The sequence below is a fragment of the Lontra canadensis genome, unplaced genomic scaffold (genome assembly GCF_010015895.1).
Source record: "Lontra canadensis isolate GAN:19392208 unplaced genomic scaffold, GSC_riverotter_1.0 scaffold94, whole genome shotgun sequence".
Lineage (NCBI taxonomy): Eukaryota > Metazoa > Chordata > Mammalia > Carnivora > Mustelidae > Lontra > Lontra canadensis.
The window spans coordinates 6,145,670-6,167,163 of record NW_022631088.1 but is presented as its reverse complement, the minus strand read 5'-3'; the positions used below and the strand labels follow the sequence as shown (position 1 = coordinate 6,167,163).

The window sequence follows — 21,494 nt, the reverse complement described above, 5'->3', positions numbered from 1 at the left end:
GCGGCTGGGGGAGCCGGATCCCAGGTCAGGCAGGGACTCAGGCAGGCAGGGGCCAGGATCGAGTGCAGGCCAGGAGTGGCCCTCGGAACCGCTCACTTGGAGCTGCTCGACAGGCCAGCTGCACCCACACCAGAGATTTTCGGAGCCAGAGACTTGGACGACATCTTACTGCCCTCCCTATGCCAAGGCCATGCTTCTGTCTGGTGCTGGGCAACACTGACCAGCAGAATGGGAGAGAGCGTCCATCAGCTCCTCGGGTGCCATCCAGAGGCCGGGCTTCACTAGGCCTAGCTGAGCGGCCGGCCGCCTCAACCCACTGGCCACGCAGGGCTCCTGCTGCACTTAGCTCGGGTCCCCGCCGGACGGCCAGGCCAGGCTGTTGGGCTGCCATCCGGAGCCACAGACCCACGCGGCCCTTCCGAGGTGACACCAGTTGGCCCGGCTTAGCATCTGGGTGAAGGGAAAGCCTTGGGGCCCCGGAGCCAAAGAGGCAGCAGGATAACGGGGAGCGTGCGCTCCTTCCCCGAGCGCCGCAGCCCGGGGAGAGCTGAGGTTCAGATCGGCACCCCGCCACGTGCTCCACCTCGGGGGAAGAGGGACAGCACTGGGAGCTGGGCTCTCTCCGCCGGTAGTGGACGTTAGCTCCCCTCGCTCTGGCCTAAAGGATCTAGCAGCGGCCCGGGCTGGTTTGGAAAGGTGTTTGCAGCTGGCGGGATGAAGGAGGCTGAGCACAGACGGAGACCGGACTCTGATTTAGAAGGCAGAAGCTGCCCGTAGCGTCGAGGATGCCTTTACCCTCAGGCCGTCCCAGGTCTGCACATGCCCGAGGCCCCGGCCCTCCCTCCACGCCTGGGCTTCCCCCTGCCTGTGGACAGACTCTGGGGCCCTCGTCCTAGGAAACAGCCTCCTTCCTCCCCCGACCCCAGCCCGGGCTGCCCACCTGCTCTCCTCTCACCACTCTTCCCCACCTGCTTCTGGAGAGGGCAGTCCGGGCGCGGCATTCCCGCCAACACCTGTTCTCATTCCCCTCCGAGCCGACGAACACGCGGGGCTCTCAGCGTCTACTTCCCCAGCCCAGAGGAGGCCGTTAGGGCCACTGTGCGCCCCAGGAACTCCTGCTCAACGAACCCGCCACCCCTCCTCCCCGCCTCCTTCCTCGCTCAGCAGCAGTGACCGCAGGCGTCCGCAGAGCCACCGGGCTGAGCGGACAGAGTCCCAGCCGCCTGTGTTCTAATGCCGCCAGTGTGGACTCTGGGGGGCCGAGCCAAACTTCCTGAGCCTCAGTTTCCCTGCTGGGCAAGATGAGGTTGAGGACACAGCCCATTGCAAGGGCTTTGAGGAGGACGAAGCCAGGGAACACATGTGGCAAACTCGGCTTTGGCGGGTCGTAGTTGGATCCCCGGGCCTCTCTGCGTCCTGTGCCCTGGGGAAGCCTCCCTGCTTCCACGAGCTCGTGTCCCCTTGTCCCCTGTGTACGCACAGAGTAGACCCGGGAGTTCCGCAAACGTTGCCTCCGTGTCCTTCTCACCCGCCCTGCACTCTTGACAAAGTCAAGGCCGGCGGTTAGACCACACTGACATGCTGATTGTCCTCTTGATGCCAAGACCCGAGGAACCGCGGAGCCCCCTTCACGCGACGGCCGCGTCTACGGAACAGAGCTGGGGAGATGCCTCTCGGGACACTGACCCCAGTGGTGGTGCTTTCTTTGAAACCCAGCGGTCGCCACAGAAGCCCCAGGATGCTGGCCAGTGCGGGGTGCAGCCGGCCCTCAGAGAAAGGCTCTCCTGTCCGTCCCCGCAGGCGGGCAGCCGGGGGCCCATGGCGGGCTCCCCCTGCATCTCTGTGAGTTTCTGACCTGTGGGGCAGGCAAGAGGGATGCAGGGGACCTGCCTGCTCTCTCCTGGGAGCAGCGACTGTTCCAGAGCTTTTGAGGGAGGTAGAAAGACTCCGGTATGGATTCTGGCTGCTTCCCCCACACCTTCCATTTTCAGGGCAAAGAGTGGGTGGGAGCAGAAAACCATCCTTTCCTTCTTCCCCACCTGGTCCACGGCTCAGAGTGTGTGGTCATTGGTGCAAAGGTGTCTGGGGGCCCCACACCTGGCTGGAGCCCACCCCCCCACCACCGTCCAGCCTCAGGGAGACACCAGTCCCACAGCTTTCTCCTGCTGATATGGCTGTGGTCCCTTATCCTATACAACGGGCACCCAGCGCCTTCTCTCCCCGCCCAGATCTGGGAACCATGGGCCAGGAGTCTGTTGGCCCTGTTTCCCGGTTTCTCGAATTCAGTCTCCCTGGCTTTTGGATTCCGATAGCTGCTCCCAATTATCCTTCCTGCCTGAGCCCCCATGAGGAAGTCAGACAGCAGCGCTCACTTTCCCCCAAAGTGTGCCAGGCTGGGGCTTCTGCGGGCAGATCAGGGAAACGGTGCGCTGGGGAAGAGGGCAGGTGCGTTCCCCATCAGCTCGGGGAGCGCTGGCCATGGGCGCCAGGCCTCTCTTTCCTGGGCTCCCTTCCCGCTCATGCCTCTCTGGGGCTGCCTCCCAGGGCTCGGTCCTTCCTGGCGGGCAGAGCGCGACCTGGTTCTCTACTGCCCTTCTTGGCTCCTGTCTGCCTGGTCACATACTCCTTAAGACTTGGCAAAAATAGGTTCTTTTCTTCAGTGGCTTGAAGAACTCCAAGTGAGTGGTAGAATCTGGAAATGCGTCTTTCTGTCTGATTGTATCTGGGGTCTATTTCTCGCTAGTCTGGATGGTGTCACACTCACCTGGGAAGGTGGAGGCAGTTTCTTCTCGCTGGTGGAGGTCGGTCTGCACACAACCCTCCACTTTACGCTTTTTCCCAGCGTTGTCACTAACAGCTTTCCTCCTTTCCTCTAAAATAATGTCCGGGTTCAGGCAATAAATTACATGGTCGTTTCAGATGAAGCAGCCCCTGAGGGCTGAGCCCTTTCCTCCTTCGTAATCTCATGCCGGGACCCCACCTAACTGTACTCAGAAGTGAAACAGCTTCTGGGAATCCCTGTTCGCACTGCCAACCCTCCTCAGGGGTGACGTGCGGACAAAGGGAGGGAAAGGTGTGATTTGCGCTTGAGAGCGGGGTGCGGGCTGCGGGCTAGCCGCTCAGGGACTTGGTCCCCTGCAAACCCGTATCGTGTTGTCTAGGCGTGCGGCTACGGGGTACAGATTCGTCTGTCTGTCTCTCATCTCAGGCTGTGTCACAGTGTAAATATTCAATTCTGGGAAATGTTCTGAGGCAGAAGGATCAGAGACCCAAGAGCCAGCTTTCAGAAGGCACCTGTCACCCCAGGGGCGCCTGGGAAATGTGCAGCAAGTCTGTGGCTGAGCCAAGGCTTGAACTTGTGTCTTCTGCTCCCACCCAGCCCCTTCCTCTACCTCACCGCGCTGTCCCCTCCCTCCACTGTCCCCTCCGCGCCCGCGCCGTCCCCGCCCACCCCGCCCACCCTGAGAAGGCACAAGACGAAAGGGATGGTTTCCGTTGGGGGCTGTTGACCACTGGTAGAACAGAATAGAACAGAATCGGCGGCTGGAGAATCCGGTCGGAAGGCGGAAGGGAACCACACCGTGGCAGGAACTAAACGCGAGAACGTCTGTAACACATTTGACACCCCACAAAGCCTAGTTCTTGTTACTCCTTTCGGTGGGGACTTTTCTCCCGCGTATACCTCGAGGGTCTTGAAGGGAATCTCTTCCCGGGGCGTTGGTTAGAATGAGCGTCCCTGACTCATCTCTCATCCCCGTGTCTTCAGAGAAGGGCCACGTGGGGTGTGGTCGGGACAGCGGGGAAAGTGGGCGCTTTGGATTCTGAAAGAGCCATGGGCAGGAGGCGGGAGGCCTGGGTGTGAACACGGCTCCGGCTCTGGGTTCATGAGCTCGCTGGGACCCCCCACGGCCCCGCTCCGGGCAGCAGTGTCCTCCTCTGTAAGTGGCGGCCTGGGATTTGCTCGAAGCCATCCCCGCTGGCCCCAGCAGCCCCCGCTTCCTCCCTGCTTGTCTTTTCAGGCTGTTTATAAGCCGCTTTCCCAGCTGACTGGGACAAAAGGAGGCCGCCCCATCGGATGGCTCTGGTGTTTACTCACTCCTCAGTGAGGGACAGAACAGGACTCGAGATCACGCCCTTGCCAATGACCAAGGATCAGGGAGGGACGTGGAGGGAACACAGCTGGCCTGGAACAAGGCGGCCTGTGTGTTTGGATCCTCCCCTGTGGGGCGAATGGACACAGTGAGAAAGTGGGGGTCCCAGCCCTGCCTGGCTTTGAACACATGGGTGGCACGACCTTGGGCACATCACTTCATTTCCCTGAGTCTGTTTCCTTAGCTCTAAAAACCAAACAAAGCCAAAAACCCAAACCAAGTATTCTAGAATTGTGTAAGACTTCAGCAGGATGAAAAGGACGTGAAGGGTCCCGGTTCCGGATGCTTCTAGAATGTGGCTGTCTGGAGATTGGAGCAGGCAGGCTCTGTCCTAGGGAGGAGTCTGGGGGTAGCTGGGGTGCTCACCCGGGATCTGTGCGTCCCCGCCAGAGGGAACTGTGCCACCCCCAACCTGGGGGAGTGCTTGGCAGTGAGTGTCTGAGACATTTTTGTTGTCACACTGAGGAATGCTGCTGACTTGTGGTGAGGACAGAAGCCCAGAATGCCGTTAAACGTCCCACAAGGGACGGGATGGCTCCCTGAAGTGTTAACGGTACTGATGGGGAGCTGTTTTGGGATGGGGTCTGGATGTTCCGGGGCCTGGCTTGCTGGTAGTTGCGTAATCCATGCGGATCGAACTGATGTCCTAGGGTGAGGGTCGAGATTTTGTGACGTTCAGTGGGCATTTCTTGCCATCGTCAGTGCTCTGCCGTGGACAGAGGACGTAGTGAGGTAGTGAGCATCCCGTCTCTGGGGCATTCAAATAGAAGCACCATGCCCGTGTGTCCGGGGTGCTCATGGGCCGTCTGGCCTTGGAGAGGGAGGCAGCTCAGGCCAGAGAGCCCATAAGGACTTTTTAGTTCTGAGACTGATGTGCTCGTGGGGTTCAGACCCAGAAGGGGCTTCAGAGATTGTGGAGTGGGAGTCCCTCACCTGTGACGGGGTGAGGGAGACAAGTCCCCGGGCTGCTGGGATGTGCTGCTGGGACGGTGCCCCACGCTCTCAGCGTCTGCTTCCCCCACTGACTCCGGGATTCCAGGACGTGGAGGAGCTGGAGTCTGCAGCCGGCTCTGGCTCTTGTCCCGAAGGTTGCAGATGTCGCCCAATGTGCATCGTGGGCCATGGGGAGGGCACAGCCTGCCGGGCTCAGATGCCGCCCCCCAGGGGAAGCCGTCCCACCGCCCCTTCCCGTGGGCTGGGTTCTGTGCAGTTCCTCCTTGTAAGCTGTGTCCCTGGGGTGCTCTTGCCTGCGTGGGCCCCACCTCTCACACTTTGTCCCTGCCCCACCCTATGCTGGAAGGGGCTTTGAAGTCCCCGTCCCAGCCCCCAGGCCGCGCAACTGTGCCAGGCCCCTCCCCAAGCCAGCGGGGTTCCTCACGGGACCTGGGGTGCCACCCGTGCCCTGTCACTTTTGCAGAACAAACGGCTAGGCTCGGGAACACCGGGACGCTGTGTGAGAGGCCCCCGGTCTTGATCCCCGCAGGTCAAGGACGTGGTGGGCTATAACTCTCTGGGCCATTGCTTCTTCACGGAAGACGGGCCAGAGGAACGGAACACCTTTGACCACTGTCTGGGCCTCCTCGTCAAGTCGGGAACCCTCCTCCCCTCAGACCGTGACAGCAAGATGTGCAAGACCATCACAGAAGACTCCTACCCAGGCTACATCCCCAAGCCCCGGCAGGACTGCAAGTGAGTGCCTCCCCCTCCCGCCACAGGCCACCGCAGGCCCGCGCCCCGGAGGGCCCTGCGAGCAGGCATTCACTCACCCGCCCTGGCCAGGCCTCTGACCTCTGCACCCTGGGGCTTCTAAGTGGCTTGTGCCTCCCAGCCTTAGCCCCCTACTGCCCTCAGTCTCTCAGCCGAGGCCACGGAGGCCACGGAGGGCCTGCTGTCTACTCCCTCCTTCTCTGCTTGCCCGTGGCCATCATTCCTGTCCACAGAGAACCACTGTTTTCATCCTCAGGCTTCCCCCGACGTCCCGTGGCCTCCTCTGCGAGGCCGTGGGCTACCCCCCGGGAGCCCCAGTGGGTACCCGTGGGCACGAGGCGTCCTCTCCCATTTGGAGACAGATAGGACTGCCCGTGTGGTCAGCCTTCCCTTGCGGGCCTCTCCCTGAGTATCAGCCCCTGTCTGGGGCACTGGGGGCTTCTCCTTGTTGGAGAGCCAGGCTCCGACTTCAGCCACCAACGGCCTCCACCTCAGCGAACCCCGTGCCCCCTTTGAACTGCGAGCCCTCGAGACGTGGAAGCCCTCGCACGAGTGAACCGGGTTTCACAGCGGGCTAAGGGTTTCTCATGCCTCGGGTGGGGGGCAGGGCAGCCAGCAGCCACTGGGTGACGTCATGCGGTCTCTGCCCCACCCCCGCAGTGCGGTGTCCACCTTCTGGATGGCCAACCCCAACAACAACCTCATGAACTGTGCGGCCGCGGGCTCCGAGGTGAGCAGAATGACCCCTTATTCTTCGGCAGGAAGTAAACCAGGCGGCAGGGAGGGGGAAGGAGCCCCAGGTCAGGTTCAGCTGGGACGAAGGGGTCCTGTGGACTTGGCTTTGAGCAATGGCCCCTGTACCTTTACCATACGGGGATCAGAGCACTTTACTGAAATAACTGATTATTCCATGGAAATGGGTGTGGCTTGGCGCTGTGCCCCGCCCACCAGTGCTCTCGGCTCCGCTCACCAGTGCTCTCAGCTGAAATAGTGTAATTCGTGCATCAACCCTACGAGGCAGGGGCCTGTCCCTTCCACCTGCTGGGCAGGGAAGCCAGCGCAGGGAGGCGAACGTGCCCAGGGGCACGCATGGGATTCCAACGCAGTGTTCTGTCCACACAGCCTTGCTCTCACCCACTCCTCCCTGCCAACTGTTTACACAGCCTTGCTCTCACCCACTCCTCCCTGCCACTTAGCATCCATGGGACCCGAGGGGTCAGGTGCCGTCTCTGGGCCTCAGTATCCAGAGCTGCACATTGAAAGGGAAGAGTCAGGAGCATCACGGACCCTGAGCCAGTGGTTTGGGGAGGGGCGGCAGGGGGCCCGATCCGCGGTCATGCTGGGTCCTGCCCCTGTCGGGCCATTCTGCGGCCCCAGCGAGCAGCCTGCGGAGCTGACCTCTGTGGCTCCCCCCGCACCCCTCCAACAGGAGACCGGGTTCTGGTTCATCTTCCACCACGTGCCCACAGGCCCCTCGGAGGGGATGTACCCCCCAGGCTATTCAGAGCACATTCCGCTGGGAAAATTTCATAACAACCGAGCACATTCCAACTACCGGGTGAGTCTCTCCAGACCCCACCTCCCCGGCCAGCCTGGCCGTCCTCCCTCCCGGGCCTGCAGGTCATCAGAGCTGGGACAGCCTGCTGGCTGCGGCCCACGGCCACCGTGTTCCTAGAGCCCGTCTGCAGAAAAGCAAAGCCTCCTGGGCTCCTGCCGTTCTTAGCGAGAGTGTCCCACGGCTGTTCCTTCCTTGGCCCTGCCTTAGCCTCTGGTCAGAGCTAGAAGCAGCAAGGGGTGCCTGACCCTGAAGGCGTAGCCTGACCTGCCAGCTAGGGAGCACCAGGAGCCGGTTCTGAAGGAGGGTGGAGGCAACGTGTTCGTCCTTCCCTCCGATCCTGCTGCTTTGTTCCCAGAGGTGGGCTGCTCCGTCCATGCAGAGCCGAGAGGCAGGTGGGAAACAGAAGGCCCTAGTCTAGAACCACACTGGGTGCCAGGAAGGAGGGCTGGGACTCCCACTGTGTCGAGGATGCCCACCCGGGACAGCAGCAAGGATGGAGCCATGGGTCACAGAGCGGGGGAGCCAGGCTGAGACCAGAGGGAGCACCCGGGGGTGCAGAGGTGGACTTGGGGGGCTGGTGCAGTATGCAATGGGGGAGGCTGAACTTCTGGTCCAGCCCCTACTGGGACAGATGAGAAAGCCGAGCCCCAGAGGGGATGGATGCATCAGGATGGAGAGAAAAAACCTCCTGCAGGGGATTACTGTGGAGAAGGGAATCCTCTTGGAGCCGGCCAGGGCTTATACCTGCCGTGGGGTGGGAGAGGGGCCTGCCAGCTTGGGGCAGCAGAGGGGACTGGGTAGCATTGGGGCCCAGAGGCCAAGCAGGACGAGTCTCTTGGGACAGAGAGTAGAGACGAGGAGGCAGCAACGTCCCCTTGACAGAGGAGGGGTTCCTGAGGCTGTCCTGGGCTATACAGGAATGGCATAGAGGTCAAGGGTACAGGGCGGGGGTCGGCCGAGCAGGGGACAGGCTGTGCTGGCTGCTTGTCGGGACCCCTTCCTCGAGAAGCCTTCCCCTGAGCTGGACACTGGGCCAGGTAGCGCCAGGATAGGGGACTTTCGAAACAGGGGGCTGTGAGCAGGACAGGAGGTAGGCAGGGACTCACGGGCACAGGTGGGGGATGGGCAGGGTGAGGAATCGCGAGCTCCACTGATTGGATGGAGTCCTGGGCGTGGTGCCCCCCATGAGCCCCGCCCCTGCTCCCCTTGGGTGAGGGTCCTAGTCTGGAGTGATGGTCCGGGGCCAACACTGAGCCTTTCACCGTCCTCTGATATCAGTGTTCTTAGCCTGTCTTAACGCAGGCCACAGCTGGGGCTTGGGGGGCGAAGGTCATGGCTCATGAGCAAGCAGCTGGGGATCTGGCCCTTCGTCTTCCGACTCACGACACCCTGACTTAAGAATGCACTAACCAGAGTGGCCTCCGGTTACTGGAGAAGGGAGCCTGGGTTTGGGCCTTCCCAGGAGGCCAGGAGGCCCCGGCACTGGGAGGCCCGACTCCCGTGCGCCCAGGACTGACCACATAAACACCTTCAGGGCCAAATAGGAATGCAGGTTCTGCCCTTGAGTCAGGCAGGAGCCCAGGCAGAGCTGCGGGAGGACCCCAGACCCCTGCCTCTTGCGGGGAGACAAGACCTCATTCAGCAGTTCCTCTAAGTCTCTGCAGACACGTTTCCCAGGAGTGTGTGCCTGTCATCCTTGACATGGGGCCCAGGCTTTTAACTGCCCAAAGCAAAGTGAGTTCTGGGCCCGGACTTAGCTGTGTGACCCTGGACGAGACACGTAACCCTCCAGACCTTAGCTTCCTCATGCACACCTCCAGGAGGATGCCTTATTCCGGATTTGCTCTGAGCAAAGCCAAGCCGTACGAGCTGCTCACCTCCCTCTCCACAGACCCCTTAGCTCTGTTCATGCATCCCGACAGCCCGCCGGTTTTACTGGAGCGTGCAAGAGCGAGTGGTGAGGGGGGGCCTGAGGAGGTGCCTCAGCCTGGAAGTGGAAGTGACCGTGTCCCTGACTGTCCCCTCCCCGCAGGCTGGCATGATCATAGACAACGGGGTCAAGACTACGGAGGCCTCTGCCAAGGACAAGAGGCCCTTCCTCTCTATCATCTCTGCCAGGTAGTCACCCTCTGGGGACGCACGCACTCCCTCCTGACCTGCTGACCCACCTCTGTTCTCTCCACTCACTCACTCATCGGGTAGCCGGTGAGCACTCTCCGTCCTGGGCCTGGAGCCAGCTGCTGGGGTAGCGTGGTGAAAACCTGAGCGGGGCAAAGTCTGAAGTTGGCTTCGGCTATAGCCGTGGAAGGGAGATAGAAATCTCTAGAGGTTCCTGGGTCCCTCAGCCACAGCCATGACCTGGTCCGTTGGCCGGTTGGGCCGGGAGCTACAGGGGAAGAGAGAAGTCGGGGAGAATTGCACCCCTGGGCTCTTGGGATGGGACTGAGCTCAGCCGGAGGCCAGGAGGCCACTTTCCAAAGGTGCTTTCAAAACCTCAAGGTCACTAGACAGCTCAGTGCCCTTGAAAGAGGCCGAGGTACTTGGCCTGCTTCACAGCGAGTGGCTTGGCGCCGTGATAACGTGGATGGCGGCATCTGCCGGTCTGGACGCCACCGAGCCCCGCGTGCAGCCCAGGAGCTGAGCCCGGAGCAGGCGTGAGGTCGAGAGTCCCCTGTCGGTGGGGAGCCGGGCATTCCCAGCCCTGGGGGCCATACCGCACGCAGGGATCGCGTCTGGCCGGCTGGACTTCCCTCTGCACCGTGACCCGCCCTGGCCTGCATGGGGTGGGGGTTCCTCAGCCCACGTGGCTTCTGTGACAGGCTCCAAAGCTTTGTGCCAGAGCCCAGGGAATGGGACCTGGCAGCGGCCTCCTCGGCGCCTTCCTGCCACTGTGCATAAGGGGAAACTTAGCCAGAAGGGCTCTGCTCAGCAGCCCCCCAACCCGGCCACCTGTGCCCTCCCCACGGTGTGCTCCAGGTACAGCCCTCACCAGGATGCCGACCCGCTGAAGCCCCGGGAGCCTGCCATCATCCGACATTTCACCGCCTATAAGAACCAGGACCACGGGGCCTGGCTGCGTGGCGGGGACGTGTGGCTGGACAGCTGTCGGTGAGGAGAGAGCCGTGGGGTCTGGGACAGGGAGGGGCTGATGTCTCCCCACACGGGGGAGAGGAGAGCAGGGTGGGGAGGAACAGGCACGTGGGCTTTGGCCTTCTGGTCCCTCACAAGGCAGCGGCATAGGCCCCCTGGCCAGCAGTGTCCTCTCAGGCCCCCTAAAAACAGCGTACGCAGGTGCTCAGGGTCACCGAGCAACCCCTGGGTGAGGTTCTCTCAGCCCCAGAGCCGGTCAGTGAGAAAAGGGAGGAGGGACGCAGCCGCACGCTCTGGGCCCCTGCCGTGCCCTGAGTCCTGGTTGCCTTTGTCACCGTGCTTCTCGAAGATACAAATGATCACCTCCATTTGGGAGACGGTAAACCGAGGCTGAGTTTAGTGACCAACAAGCAAGTGGTGGAACTGGGGCTTGAAATCACAACTTGCAGGACTCGGAAGCGTGGCCACAGCGTAACTGTGACCGTGGGTCCACCCCCTTCCCAGCACTGCCTGACCCCTGGGAAGTTTGGCATCTGTCTGTCCTTCTTGCTGGGGCTGGGGAGCTGGAACCACCTTTACCGGATGCCCCGAGGGTGGCCCTCCGAGGGAGGCAAGGTCCTCCGAAGTCCAACCTCATGCTTAGCCCTGGAGTCACAGGTGGGGACGGGAGGCAGGAGGCGGCTCACGGAGCCTGGTGTGTGCTGCTGAGGGGCAGTGTGGCCCCAAACGCTGAGCCCCATCTTTGCAAGCAGACACTGAGCGGGAGAGCCCCCAGCTCCCTCAGCACAGCCCGTGCCTCCTTCCCCACACAGTGTCCACGGTGCACAACTAGAGACAGGGAACAGTCCTTTCTTGCAAGGCTTCCCCGAGTGTGCAGTGAGGGCAGGCTCTGACTGTCCGCTCTTGTCCCCAGGTTTGCTGACAATGGCATCGGCCTGACCCTGGCCAGGTAAGGGCAGACGTCATTGTGCTGAGCCCTCCATGGGAAGCCACTCTGGACAGTTCAGCCCAGACACCTTCTCCCTACAGCGGTGGGACCTTCCCGTACGACGACGGCTCCAAGCAGGAGATAAAGAACAGCCTGTTTGTTGGCGAGAGTGGCAACGTGGGGACGGAGATGATGGACAACAGGATCTGGGGCCCCGGCGGCCTGGACCACAGCGGGAGGACCCTCCCCATAGGCCAGTAGGTTTGCAGCCTTAGCGGCTTCCCTGTTGTGTGGCTTGTGCTACGTGGCAGCAGTGGAGAGAATGATGCTGGTGATTTCCACCTGCTGGCGGCCAGGTCCTCTGTCTGTGACCCGGCAGAAAGATCACTCAATCCAAAGGCGTTAGCTGGCAGCGGGGTGAAATCAAGCACAGGAGAAAGGAATTTAAATAAAAATACAGTGTGGGAGACCTGTCCACGGGGCCACGTGTCGATCGGAACACAGCGTGGTTCTGGGAACACATTAGTGGCATTCAGTGTCCAGCTCAGCGACCACGGCTCCTTCATCTCCGTCATCCTTCTGAGGGTGGGGACAGATAGACTCAGGCCCATGGGGAATGACCAGGAAGGGGACAGAACCCGAGGCCGTGTCGCACACAGACGGGGAGCTTCGATGGGAGACGAGATCTCGCTCGGGGGAACAGCTTGGGAGGTGTTGTCACACCTCCTCGGGGCTGCCAGGGCCATTCAAGACGAAACTCATTCCCCTGGGCCCTGGGGGTTTGAACGAGTTAGTGCAGGAAGAAATTCCTAGAGGCCAGGCTCGTTCCCCCGCAGAATTGTAGGGCTGTGCTGAGGGGCCATGGGCGGGCAGTCGGTTGCACGTGGAGTTCGCACAGAGTGGGGACGAGGACAAAGAAGCGGTTGGAGGAGGGGGTGACCTTGAGAGCTGACCGGCTCAGAGAGCAAAGGGACGCAAGGGACGTGGCCAGTTCCTCAGGGAGCCTCATGGAGCAAGTGGGGGGCGGGGGCGTCCATCTGATGGTGATTCTGCTCAAACGTGAATCTGAACCAGACAGCAAGGCTCGGAGCCGGCCCGCAGCACAGGGGCCCCGCTCGCGGAGTTCCAAGGGCCCCTCTGGCTCCCTGAGCATCTTCCCTTTCTCCCAGGAAATGTGATTCCTGCCTCTACGGGCCGGACACAGCCTGAAGCTCCCACTGCAGTGGGTGTGGCCTTCGCGAGGACTTTGCGGACGGAACTCCGGCCCCGCGGGCACAGGCCGTCAGGAAGCCCTTGTTTTTGTCTGGTCTAAGGGCGGCACCCGTCCCTTCGGGTCATTTTTATGAGCAAGTCGGCCTCTGCATGTTTGGGGTGGCTTTGCTGCGGGTTACCGGCTTCCCAGGGCCAGAATGTCCTGATAATGCCGGGGCTGAGTTTGTTATGGAGGCCTGACGGGTCTGCCAAAGCAGGCAGGTTCCCCGCAGCGCCTTCACGAGCGGGGACTGTGCCCTCCCCGTCGCGGGGACGCGTCCTGAATGGGACTGGGCTGGGCTCAGGAGGAAATGAGCACACGCTCTGTGCGCGGCTAGCACGGACGGCCGGTCCCCGGGGCGCACGACCCGGAACCGCGCACGGAGGCGCCCACAAGAACCGCAGCTCCAGGCCCTGACGCTAATCGACTCCTTCTGCAGGTGCAGAAGTGCAGGAAGTCCTTGGGGCCCATGACGGCGCCGGCCAAGACTGGCATGATCAGGGCTTTCCTCGGGGAGCCACCGGGGTGGAGGACAGGGCACTGTGGAGTACGGCCTCTCCCTGGGGACCTTCTCGGTGTTTATTCCCTCCTGCTGCCCTCCCTCCTTCGTGCCGGCTGTGGAAGGAGGGGCCCAGCCCAGAGGCAGAGACACCAGTAAAAGTGAACCAACTGGGCTCAAAGAAGGAACAAGCTTAGGCTGGGCACCAGGTGCCCAGACAGCCCCTGCCCTCTGCCGGGGCAAGTGGCCCATTCTCTGGTCCCTTCTGCCTCCCCTCTGAGCAGGTGGCCTCCACCCCGTCCTTTCCCCGAGGCCTGGAAAGGGGCCTTCCTGGGGTCCACTGGCAGCTCCATACTGTTGCCCCCGGCGGGGGAGCTGCGTCTCCACAAGGGGTGCTGGGAAGGTTACGCACAGTTATCTCATGCATTACCATCGCCTTCCATTCTGTCCCAGACCCCAGAGACTTGCAATCGAAAGGCTTACTCAGAGGAAACTCATCTGGGTTTTAATCTGATTAAATTATGGCAACTGAGACGAAGGCGATAATGACTAATGGCTCTCGCCTCCTAAGGGACATAACACTGGCATTCTGTAGCAGTGCTCACAGCATTTACCCAGTGACTCTTCACAGGACGAAAAAACTGGGGGAAATATTTAAATAAAGGATAATTCCCCAAACCCCAAGCCAGCAACTAAACAGATATCCATTCTTCATCCATCCTTCCATCTTTCCATCTCTCCGTCCTTCCTTCCATCCACCATCCATCCATCCATCCACCCATGCATCCTTCCTTCCTTCCTACCTTCCTTCCATGCATCCTTCCACCATCCATCCTTCCATCCCTCCCTCCCCTGCTCCCTCCATCCAGTAAGTCGTCTGGCTATCGTTTATGGACGTCTTCTGCATCTGTGAATGCTTTCTCAGCGAACTAATTACTGAGTCACTAGTGCCCTGCAGTGAGGAGTCGCTGGACGTGGGGGCCAGGCACGGTTTACCCGGGGAGTCTCTGTTTCCATCCACCTTGGAGGGTGCGCACAACGTCGTGGTACAACATGGCAGCCGGCCTGCCATCTGACTTCCCGAACTCCACAGGAACTTCCCGATCCGAGGAATTCAGTTCTATGACGGCCCCGTCAGCATCCAGAACTGCACTTTCCGCAAGTTTGCAGCCCTGGAGGGCCGGCACACCAGCGCCCTGGCCTTCCGGCTGAACAACGCTTGGCAGAGCTGCCCCCATAACAACGTGACCGACATCGCCTTCGAAGACGTCCCGGTGAGTGCGGCGCTGGGGCAGGCTCCCAGCAAACCCAGACTTCAGGCGGTGATTCACAGGTCCCCTGGGGCTGGAGTTTGAGCCGTGGCCACCACCACAGGGAGTGAACAACTTCCTCCAAACAGGCTGGGCCCCGTCCCAGCCTGTCGGCATCCAGACTGGAAAAGTACAAGCGTAGGTTGCCCCACAGGTCAAGCCCGGCTGCATCAGTGCCCGCTTGCCCTCACCCCGCCATCCCCCCGCCAGGGCCTGTGCAGGGGCTCTGGCCAGACTCAAGGGCCTGAGGCTGTTCCTCCAAAGGCCTTGGTCTTGACCTACTACTGAGTCTCACGACAGGGCCACCTGAGTGGGTATAACTAATCTAAAATCCCAGGGTTCCCAAGGCCTTCTTTGCTAAAGACCTTCTGCTCATCTCTCCCCGCACCGTGAACCGGGTCCCCCTGGGATGTGGACAGGCGCCGGCGAGTAGCTGGGGGTGAGGAGGGCAGGACAGTGCCTGCTCTTTGAGGCTGGGTAAGGCCAGGTGGGCCATTTTCTCTGGGTTATGGACCCGCCAGAACTTTCCTCTTCCTCCTGCTCCTCCTGGTCCTCCTCTGGGCCTGCCCTTTGCCTGTCTGCCCTGCACTGGCCGACTGAGGGAGGAGGGAAACTTGCCACTTCACTTCTTTACTCAGGCCGCTGAGGCCTGGGAGAGGTCGGTCCCGGAGACCTCCACGGCCGGTGTTGGGAGACCGTCTTCCCGAAACAGCGCGTGCACACACAGCCTCTCACACACACGCTCCTGCATCCCCTCCGCTCACACATCAGGGCACTCTCCAGGGTCACCCGCAGTAGCCCGGCCTCCCGTGAGCAGAGGCCAAACGGCCATGCTGGGTCCAGAGCTGAGGCCACTCAGCATCTGGCTGTGTCTGGCTCCCTCCGTGAGGTCAGCCGTGAGGTCAGCCGTGAGGCCTCCCACAGCGTCTGAGAGCGTCTTGGGTTTGGCTGGGGTGTCACGTCAGTGGAAACCGGAAACCTCCCTGGCCCAATGACAGCCGCCGTTTCCCGGTCACCCCTGGCCCGGCCTCACTTCCCTGGGCTCTGTTTAGATTACTTCCAGAGTGTTCTTTGGAGAGCCCGGGCCCTGGTTCAACCAGCTGGACATGGATGGAGATAAGACGTCGCTGTTCCACGATGTCGACGGCTCTGTGTCCGAGTACCCAGGGTCCTACCTCACCAAGGATGACAACTGGCTGGTCCGGCACCCCGACTGCATCAACGTCCCCGACTGGAGAGGGGCCATCTGCAGCGGGCACTATGCACAGGTGGGGAGGCCTGTCCCTGGGGTCACCCGTCCCCACCCTGTCCCATGACGAGCAGGAGTGCGTGCCTCCCGCAGGCCTTTCTCCGGCCGAGCAGGAGATTTGGGTGTCTCTCCTCTCGTTTTTCTTTTCTCTCTCCTCCTCCGGTAGAATTTTCAGAAAGTCAAAGTGGAAACGCTGCGTAGGCGGAAAGCAGGATGCCCAGGAGGGGGCACCCTGAGGTCAAGGGCTTGGACTTAGTCAGGCCCAGGGCTTCAAGTTGGCGTGAAGATGTGGGCAGACGTGAAGCCCGCTCCCCGGGGCTGGGAGCCTCGGCGTCCTGCTCTGTGAAGTGGGGGGATGGCTGAGCCTCCTTCATGAGGCTGCGGGTGCGGGTTTGTATGACATATGGGTAGAAGGGGCTCCATCAGCCCCGACCACCAGAACCATAATGCAGACCACACGTTGGTCTTAAATTTTCCAGAAGTCATGTCAAAAAGGAAAAAGAAATGGGAAATTATTTTAATAATTTTTAAAAGATTTTATTTATCCGAGAGAGAGAGAAAGACACTGAGAGTCGGGTGTGGGGAGAGGGAGAAGCAGGCTCCCCACTGAGCAGGGAGCCTGACATGGGGCTCGAACCCAGGACTCCAGGATCATGACCTGAGCCAAAGGCAGATGCTTAATGACTGAGACACCCAACCCCCCAATTTTAATTTTTTTAAAGATTTTATTTATTTATTTGACAGACAGAGATCACAAGCAGGCAGAGAGGCAGGCAGAGAGAGAGGGGGAAGCAGGCTCCCCGCTGAGCAGAGAGCCCGATGCAGGGCTCTATCCCAGGCTGCTGGGATCATGACCTGAGCTGAAGGCAGAGGCTTAACCAACTGAGCCACCCAGGTGTCCCCCCATTTTAATATTTAATAGTGGATTTTAACAGCATACTCAGAATACTTTCATCTCAACATGTAAACAATATGTAAAAATCATTAGTAAGGCACTTAGCATCTCTATATTTGTCTTCCTGTTCTAAATCTTTTAAAATCCAGGACCATTTTGTACTTAGAACCCACTCCCATTTGGATATAAGCTTTCAACAAAGTGAAAGCCAGTCCTACCAATAGTGGGAAACTATTCTACACGGACTTTGGTTTGAAATTTAAGTTAATTAAAATAAAATTTATAATTCAGGTCCTCGGCCACGCTGGTCATGCTTCCAGTGCCCGGTGGCCACTGGCTGCTGTATGGAATGGCACAGAGAACACGGTAGAACCAAAAATCTTCGTTGGCTATTATGATGCTGCCGTTAGCTACTATGTGACTGAATGGTGACTAAATGAGGGGACAGGCCCAAGAGAATGAAGGTGTGAAAGTAGGGGGAGCCCAGCGAGCCCGATGGCCCCCGGGCGGACAGGACACAAGCGTGAAGGAAGGAGGTTGTCCTCAGGGCCACTGTGCGGGCAGGCGCTGTGGGCATCAGGAATGGGTCTGGTAAGAAAGGAGCTGGCTGGAGGTCTGGGGTCCAGGACAGATGGGACAGGGAGCTGGTGCCAGAGAGGGGAAGGGGCCCCGTGGCCGGGTGGGCCCACGGAGGTGGGGGTGCTGGAGGCCGGCAGGAAGACAGGGCCGGGCTCAGGCAGGAAGTCTGGATGTTTGGTGGATAGAAGGTGAGGCCGGACAGTGGCCCGAGGAGGGGGCCCCGCAGAGAGCCTAAGGGCGGGAAGAGGGGCTGGGAGTGTGGGGCTGCGGACTGGTTAGAGGTGTGGGGAAGGACTGTGGGCCGGGAAAGCTGGGTGCAGACAGGAGCCCGAGCCAGAGAATGGCACCCGCCTCCCAGACTGCTGGAGAGAGAGCCCGGGGGGAGGTGGGCCTGTGGAAGGATCTGGAGAGGCTCCTGCCGCTGCTCAGGGTGAAGAATGCACGGCTGGGGGGAGCCGTGGCCCCGACCATTTAGGGAAGGCGCGCCGGGAGGCGGGGTCAGAGTTTACGGCTGGGTGGGGTCGTTAGAAATCTCACTGAGGAGTTAGAAGGTGACGGAAGCCTGGACTCTGGTGCCCACACTGTGGGCACTGCTCGCCGCCCCGTGTGGAGCCTCCCACCCCCTCTTTCCCCCGCGTGGCTTGTCTTTGTGCAGAAACGCCCAGATTGTTAGCGCTTGCCTGGCAGTCATCGGCACCTTCCCCGTCCGTGCTCGTGAGCCCCTCCCTTCCCTCTGCAGCTTTGTCTTCCCTTGAACTTGTGGTTCTCCTGAGTGCCGAGCTGCGGGCCATGCTGAGGCTTCCCCCTCTGTTTTGGGGACAGCATAACCGGAGGGGAGATAACTCCTCCCCTCCACGTTCACAGCGGCTTGTGGCTGTGCTGGCCACGGCCACGGGGATGTCACCTTGAGAATGCAGGACACCGTGTCTGACGCTGAGGCTGGCCCATGGCAAGTGGGCTCTCGGGTCCCCGGGACCTTCTGTGCATTCTCTGGAGTGAGATGCCACTGATGGGTGCAGGGCGTGGTGACACGGGGATGGACGCACAAGCTGGACCCCAGAAAGTGAGGGAGAAGCAGCAACACCCCTGGCTGTCTCTCCATGCAGGCAGGAAGGTCGCTGGGGAAGGGAGCGGTGTTCGCAGCGGGACTCTACAACGTCTCCGCCCCCCCAACCCCACCCCCCTCCGGTTGCTTTAGGTTTGCCGAGCGACTCTGAAGCCAGCCCTCCCCTGTGTCCACTAGGGTTTCCGGAATAAGGAGCCTTAGCCAGATCGCGCACCCCGAGCAGGAAGATACACCCCCTTATTTGGCCGTCGTTTCATGCATCCTTAAAAGGGTCCTTTGAAAGTGGGGGCTGTAGTCAGATGTTAGCCAGACGCTCTTGGAACTGTCCTCGTAATTGTCCTGATGTGTTTCCTTTTTGGGTTTGAGAAGATGTACATCCAGGCCTACAAGACCAGCAACCTTCGGATGAAGATCGTCAAGAATGAGTTCCCGGGCCGGCCCCTCTACCTGGAGGGCGCCCTGACCCGGAGCGCCCACTACCAGCAGTACCAGCCGGTCGTGGCGCTGCGGAAGGGCTACACCGTGCACTGGGACCAGGCGGCCCCCGCCGAGCTCATCATCTGGCTCATCAACTTCAACAAGTGAGTGGACACTGGCCGGAAGCTGCGTGACCGGGGGCGGCTGCTCCCCTGGATCTCGGGGCTACAGTGAGCTCATCTCCCCACAAACACCCGGGACCCCAGGCCAGCCGGAGTCAGCCTGCAGAAGGACGCTTCTACAGGGGCTGAGAGCAGCCAGTAGTGAGGGGTCAGAGACCCGGGCTGAGCCCCCCACTGTGGGCATGGCTGGCCTCGGGTGCAGCGTGGGCTCCAATGGGGGCTGTCTGTTGCTCTGCCCCATCGAGGAGCTGGGGCTGGTGTCACCTCCCAGGGCCACCAGGAGAGGGGACGGAACAGCATGTTGCTCAGGATCTGGCCTCACAGATGTAGGCTCGCACGCTTTCTGGGAACATGGTCCCTGTGTCCCTCGGAGACAGACGTCAGATGTGGAAAACAACACCCCAAGACAGGAGTGGGCCCCGAGATCGGGCTGGGCCAGGGGCTGAGCCCCATCCTCCCGATCCTGGACTCCGTGACAACAACCAGATGAGAAGCGTCTTTCTGCTCTCAGTGGAGCATCCCAGTGCAGGCCTGGGAGGTGCCCAGTGAGCCCTCCCGCCCCGTGTACTCTGCACAGACCCCAATGTGGCAATGACCTCCGTTGCAGAAACGGAGGTGCCGTCTGGGGGAGGCTGGCTCCGTCTCTCTCCAGGCCCTGCCCCAGACACTCTGGGGCCCCGGACGTCCCTGGTCAGAACCTGACCTTCCTTCTGTCTTCAGGGGCGACTGGATCCGCGTGGGGTTCTGCTACCCCCGAGGCACCACCTTTTCCATCCTCTCAGACGTGCACAATCGCTTGCTAAAGCAGACGTCCAAGACGGGCACCTTCACGCGCACCTTGCAGATGGACAAGGTGCAGCAGAGCTTCCCGGGCAGGAGCCATTACTACTGGGATGAGGACTCAGGGTGAGGAGCCCCCACGTGGCCCCATGTGCCCCCCTCCACCGGCCCTTCTGGCAGGCCCCAGAGCCACCATCGAGTTCCCAGCCGGGGCGTAAAATGCTTTGCTGGGGACTTCGGTTCAGTGGCCCATGGCATCTTCCAAGCGGCCAAGCTTGGGGGTAAAACCAACATTCCGTGAAACACACATGGGGGTTGTAGCAAATGTGCTTGTTCCGGGAGCAAAGTGACAGCAATGAATCTTAGAACAGAGATGCGGTGTGTTACCTCCAGTCCTCACAGGCTGGCGGGAGCAGATGACATGATCCCTTGTCCAGAGGGAGGTGGATGAGGAGGGATGGAGAGGGATCAGCAGTGGCCTGCCCGGGGGGTCACTGGGCACGGCTGGACACGGGCCTATCCGTTCCCAAAGCCCCCCGCCCTGTGGTGAATGGCCCCAGGTTCCACTCGGTACATACGTCAGGGATCGACCGTCTCTCCACGGCGATCAGGGAGATATTTGGTCCCCTCCCCTAAAAAGAGAGGACATCTGACATCTCAGGAATGCTCACACCTCCGAAGCCTGAGGCTGTCGCCAGCCAGCCCCCCAGGAGTCCGGGAAAGGATTACTTCACGGCGATTTTCCCATTCTCTTTTTTTAAAGATTAGTTTGAGAGAGAGAGCGCACGGAGGGGAGGGGTAGAGGGAGAGCGAGAATCCCAAGCAGACTCTCCACTCAGTGCAGAGCCCACTGTGGGGCTCGATCTCACGACCTGAGATCATGACCCTGAGCCAAAACCAAGAGTCAGATGCTTAACCGCTACGCCACCCATGTGCCCCCGTTTTCTCATTCTTTTTTTTTTTTTTAAAGATTTTATTTATTTATTTGACAGCAAGAGAGGGAACACAAGCTGGGGGTGTGGGGGAGGGAGAAGCAGGCTTCCCATGAGCTCACGACCTGAGCTAAAGGCAGACGCTTAATGACTGAGCCACCTGGGTACCCCCTGATCCTTGGTCCCCACGATCAGGTCCCGCCGATGACGATGCCGTGCCTTATTCAGTTCCGTTACAAGCTCGGGGATGTGAGCTGGGTTCCAGGATGCTTGTTTCCTGGGTAGAAGACCGAACCATTGGGCTTCCCCAATTCTGGGGGCTCTCTGCGCATGTAGACTGTGTCCTTGGCACTACCGGCCATGTGGGGTGGGGCTGCGGCATCGGGCTGGCTGGGCAGTGTGGGCGCGGCCGAGGTCAGCGCCCGGGGACAACCCGTGTCAGCGAGGCTAACGTTGCCAGGGTGGGAGTCACCTGAAAGCTCTCCCCAGAACTGAGCCGTCAGTGATAAGCCCCAAGTTGGTGCTTGCCATGCTCACCCTCTGAGCCCCTGCAACCCCCGGGCCGCGTCTGGTCCTTTCCGGGAAGCGAGAATCCATTCCAGTCCGGAGGTCAAACCGGCCAGGAAACCTGGGAGCACCTTCCCGACCCGGTGCCGTGAAGGGACGGACTGTCCAGCTCTGTTGCCGTCCTGCTGTGCGATGCTGGGCTACTCACTTGGCTTCTCTGAGCCTTGGTTCCCCGGCTGAGAAATCAGGATGGTCCCAGTCCCTACTGCTCAGGATTGTCTGAGGGTTAAAGTGAGACACTGCGGGACTGCGTGGAGAGGGGCTCCGAGAAGGGTCCGCGTCCCTGTTACTAGCTCTCTCCCGGGGGTTTCTCTCTCTGACCGCACACGACC

General features: G+C 60.7%; 1 protein-coding gene across 2 annotated transcripts in view; it reads left to right on the top strand.

Moving 5' to 3' along the window:
* Positions 1 to 21,494, top strand: part of CEMIP (cell migration inducing hyaluronidase 1) — a 127,299-nt gene that overhangs the window by 99,200 nt on the left and 6,605 nt on the right. For both annotated transcript variants that reach the window (XM_032836810.1, XM_032836811.1), the window contains exons 14-24: positions 5,635 to 5,840; positions 6,519 to 6,588; positions 7,288 to 7,416; positions 9,449 to 9,534; positions 10,393 to 10,524; positions 11,420 to 11,455; positions 11,536 to 11,691; positions 14,279 to 14,459; positions 15,548 to 15,763; positions 18,654 to 18,865; positions 19,604 to 19,789. In XM_032836810.1, the coding sequence (XP_032692701.1) occupies positions 5,635 to 5,840; positions 6,519 to 6,588; positions 7,288 to 7,416; positions 9,449 to 9,534; positions 10,393 to 10,524; positions 11,420 to 11,455; positions 11,536 to 11,691; positions 14,279 to 14,459; positions 15,548 to 15,763; positions 18,654 to 18,865; positions 19,604 to 19,789 (1,610 nt within the window). The remainder of the gene's footprint in view (positions 1 to 5,634; positions 5,841 to 6,518; positions 6,589 to 7,287; positions 7,417 to 9,448; positions 9,535 to 10,392; positions 10,525 to 11,419; positions 11,456 to 11,535; positions 11,692 to 14,278; positions 14,460 to 15,547; positions 15,764 to 18,653; positions 18,866 to 19,603; positions 19,790 to 21,494) is intronic.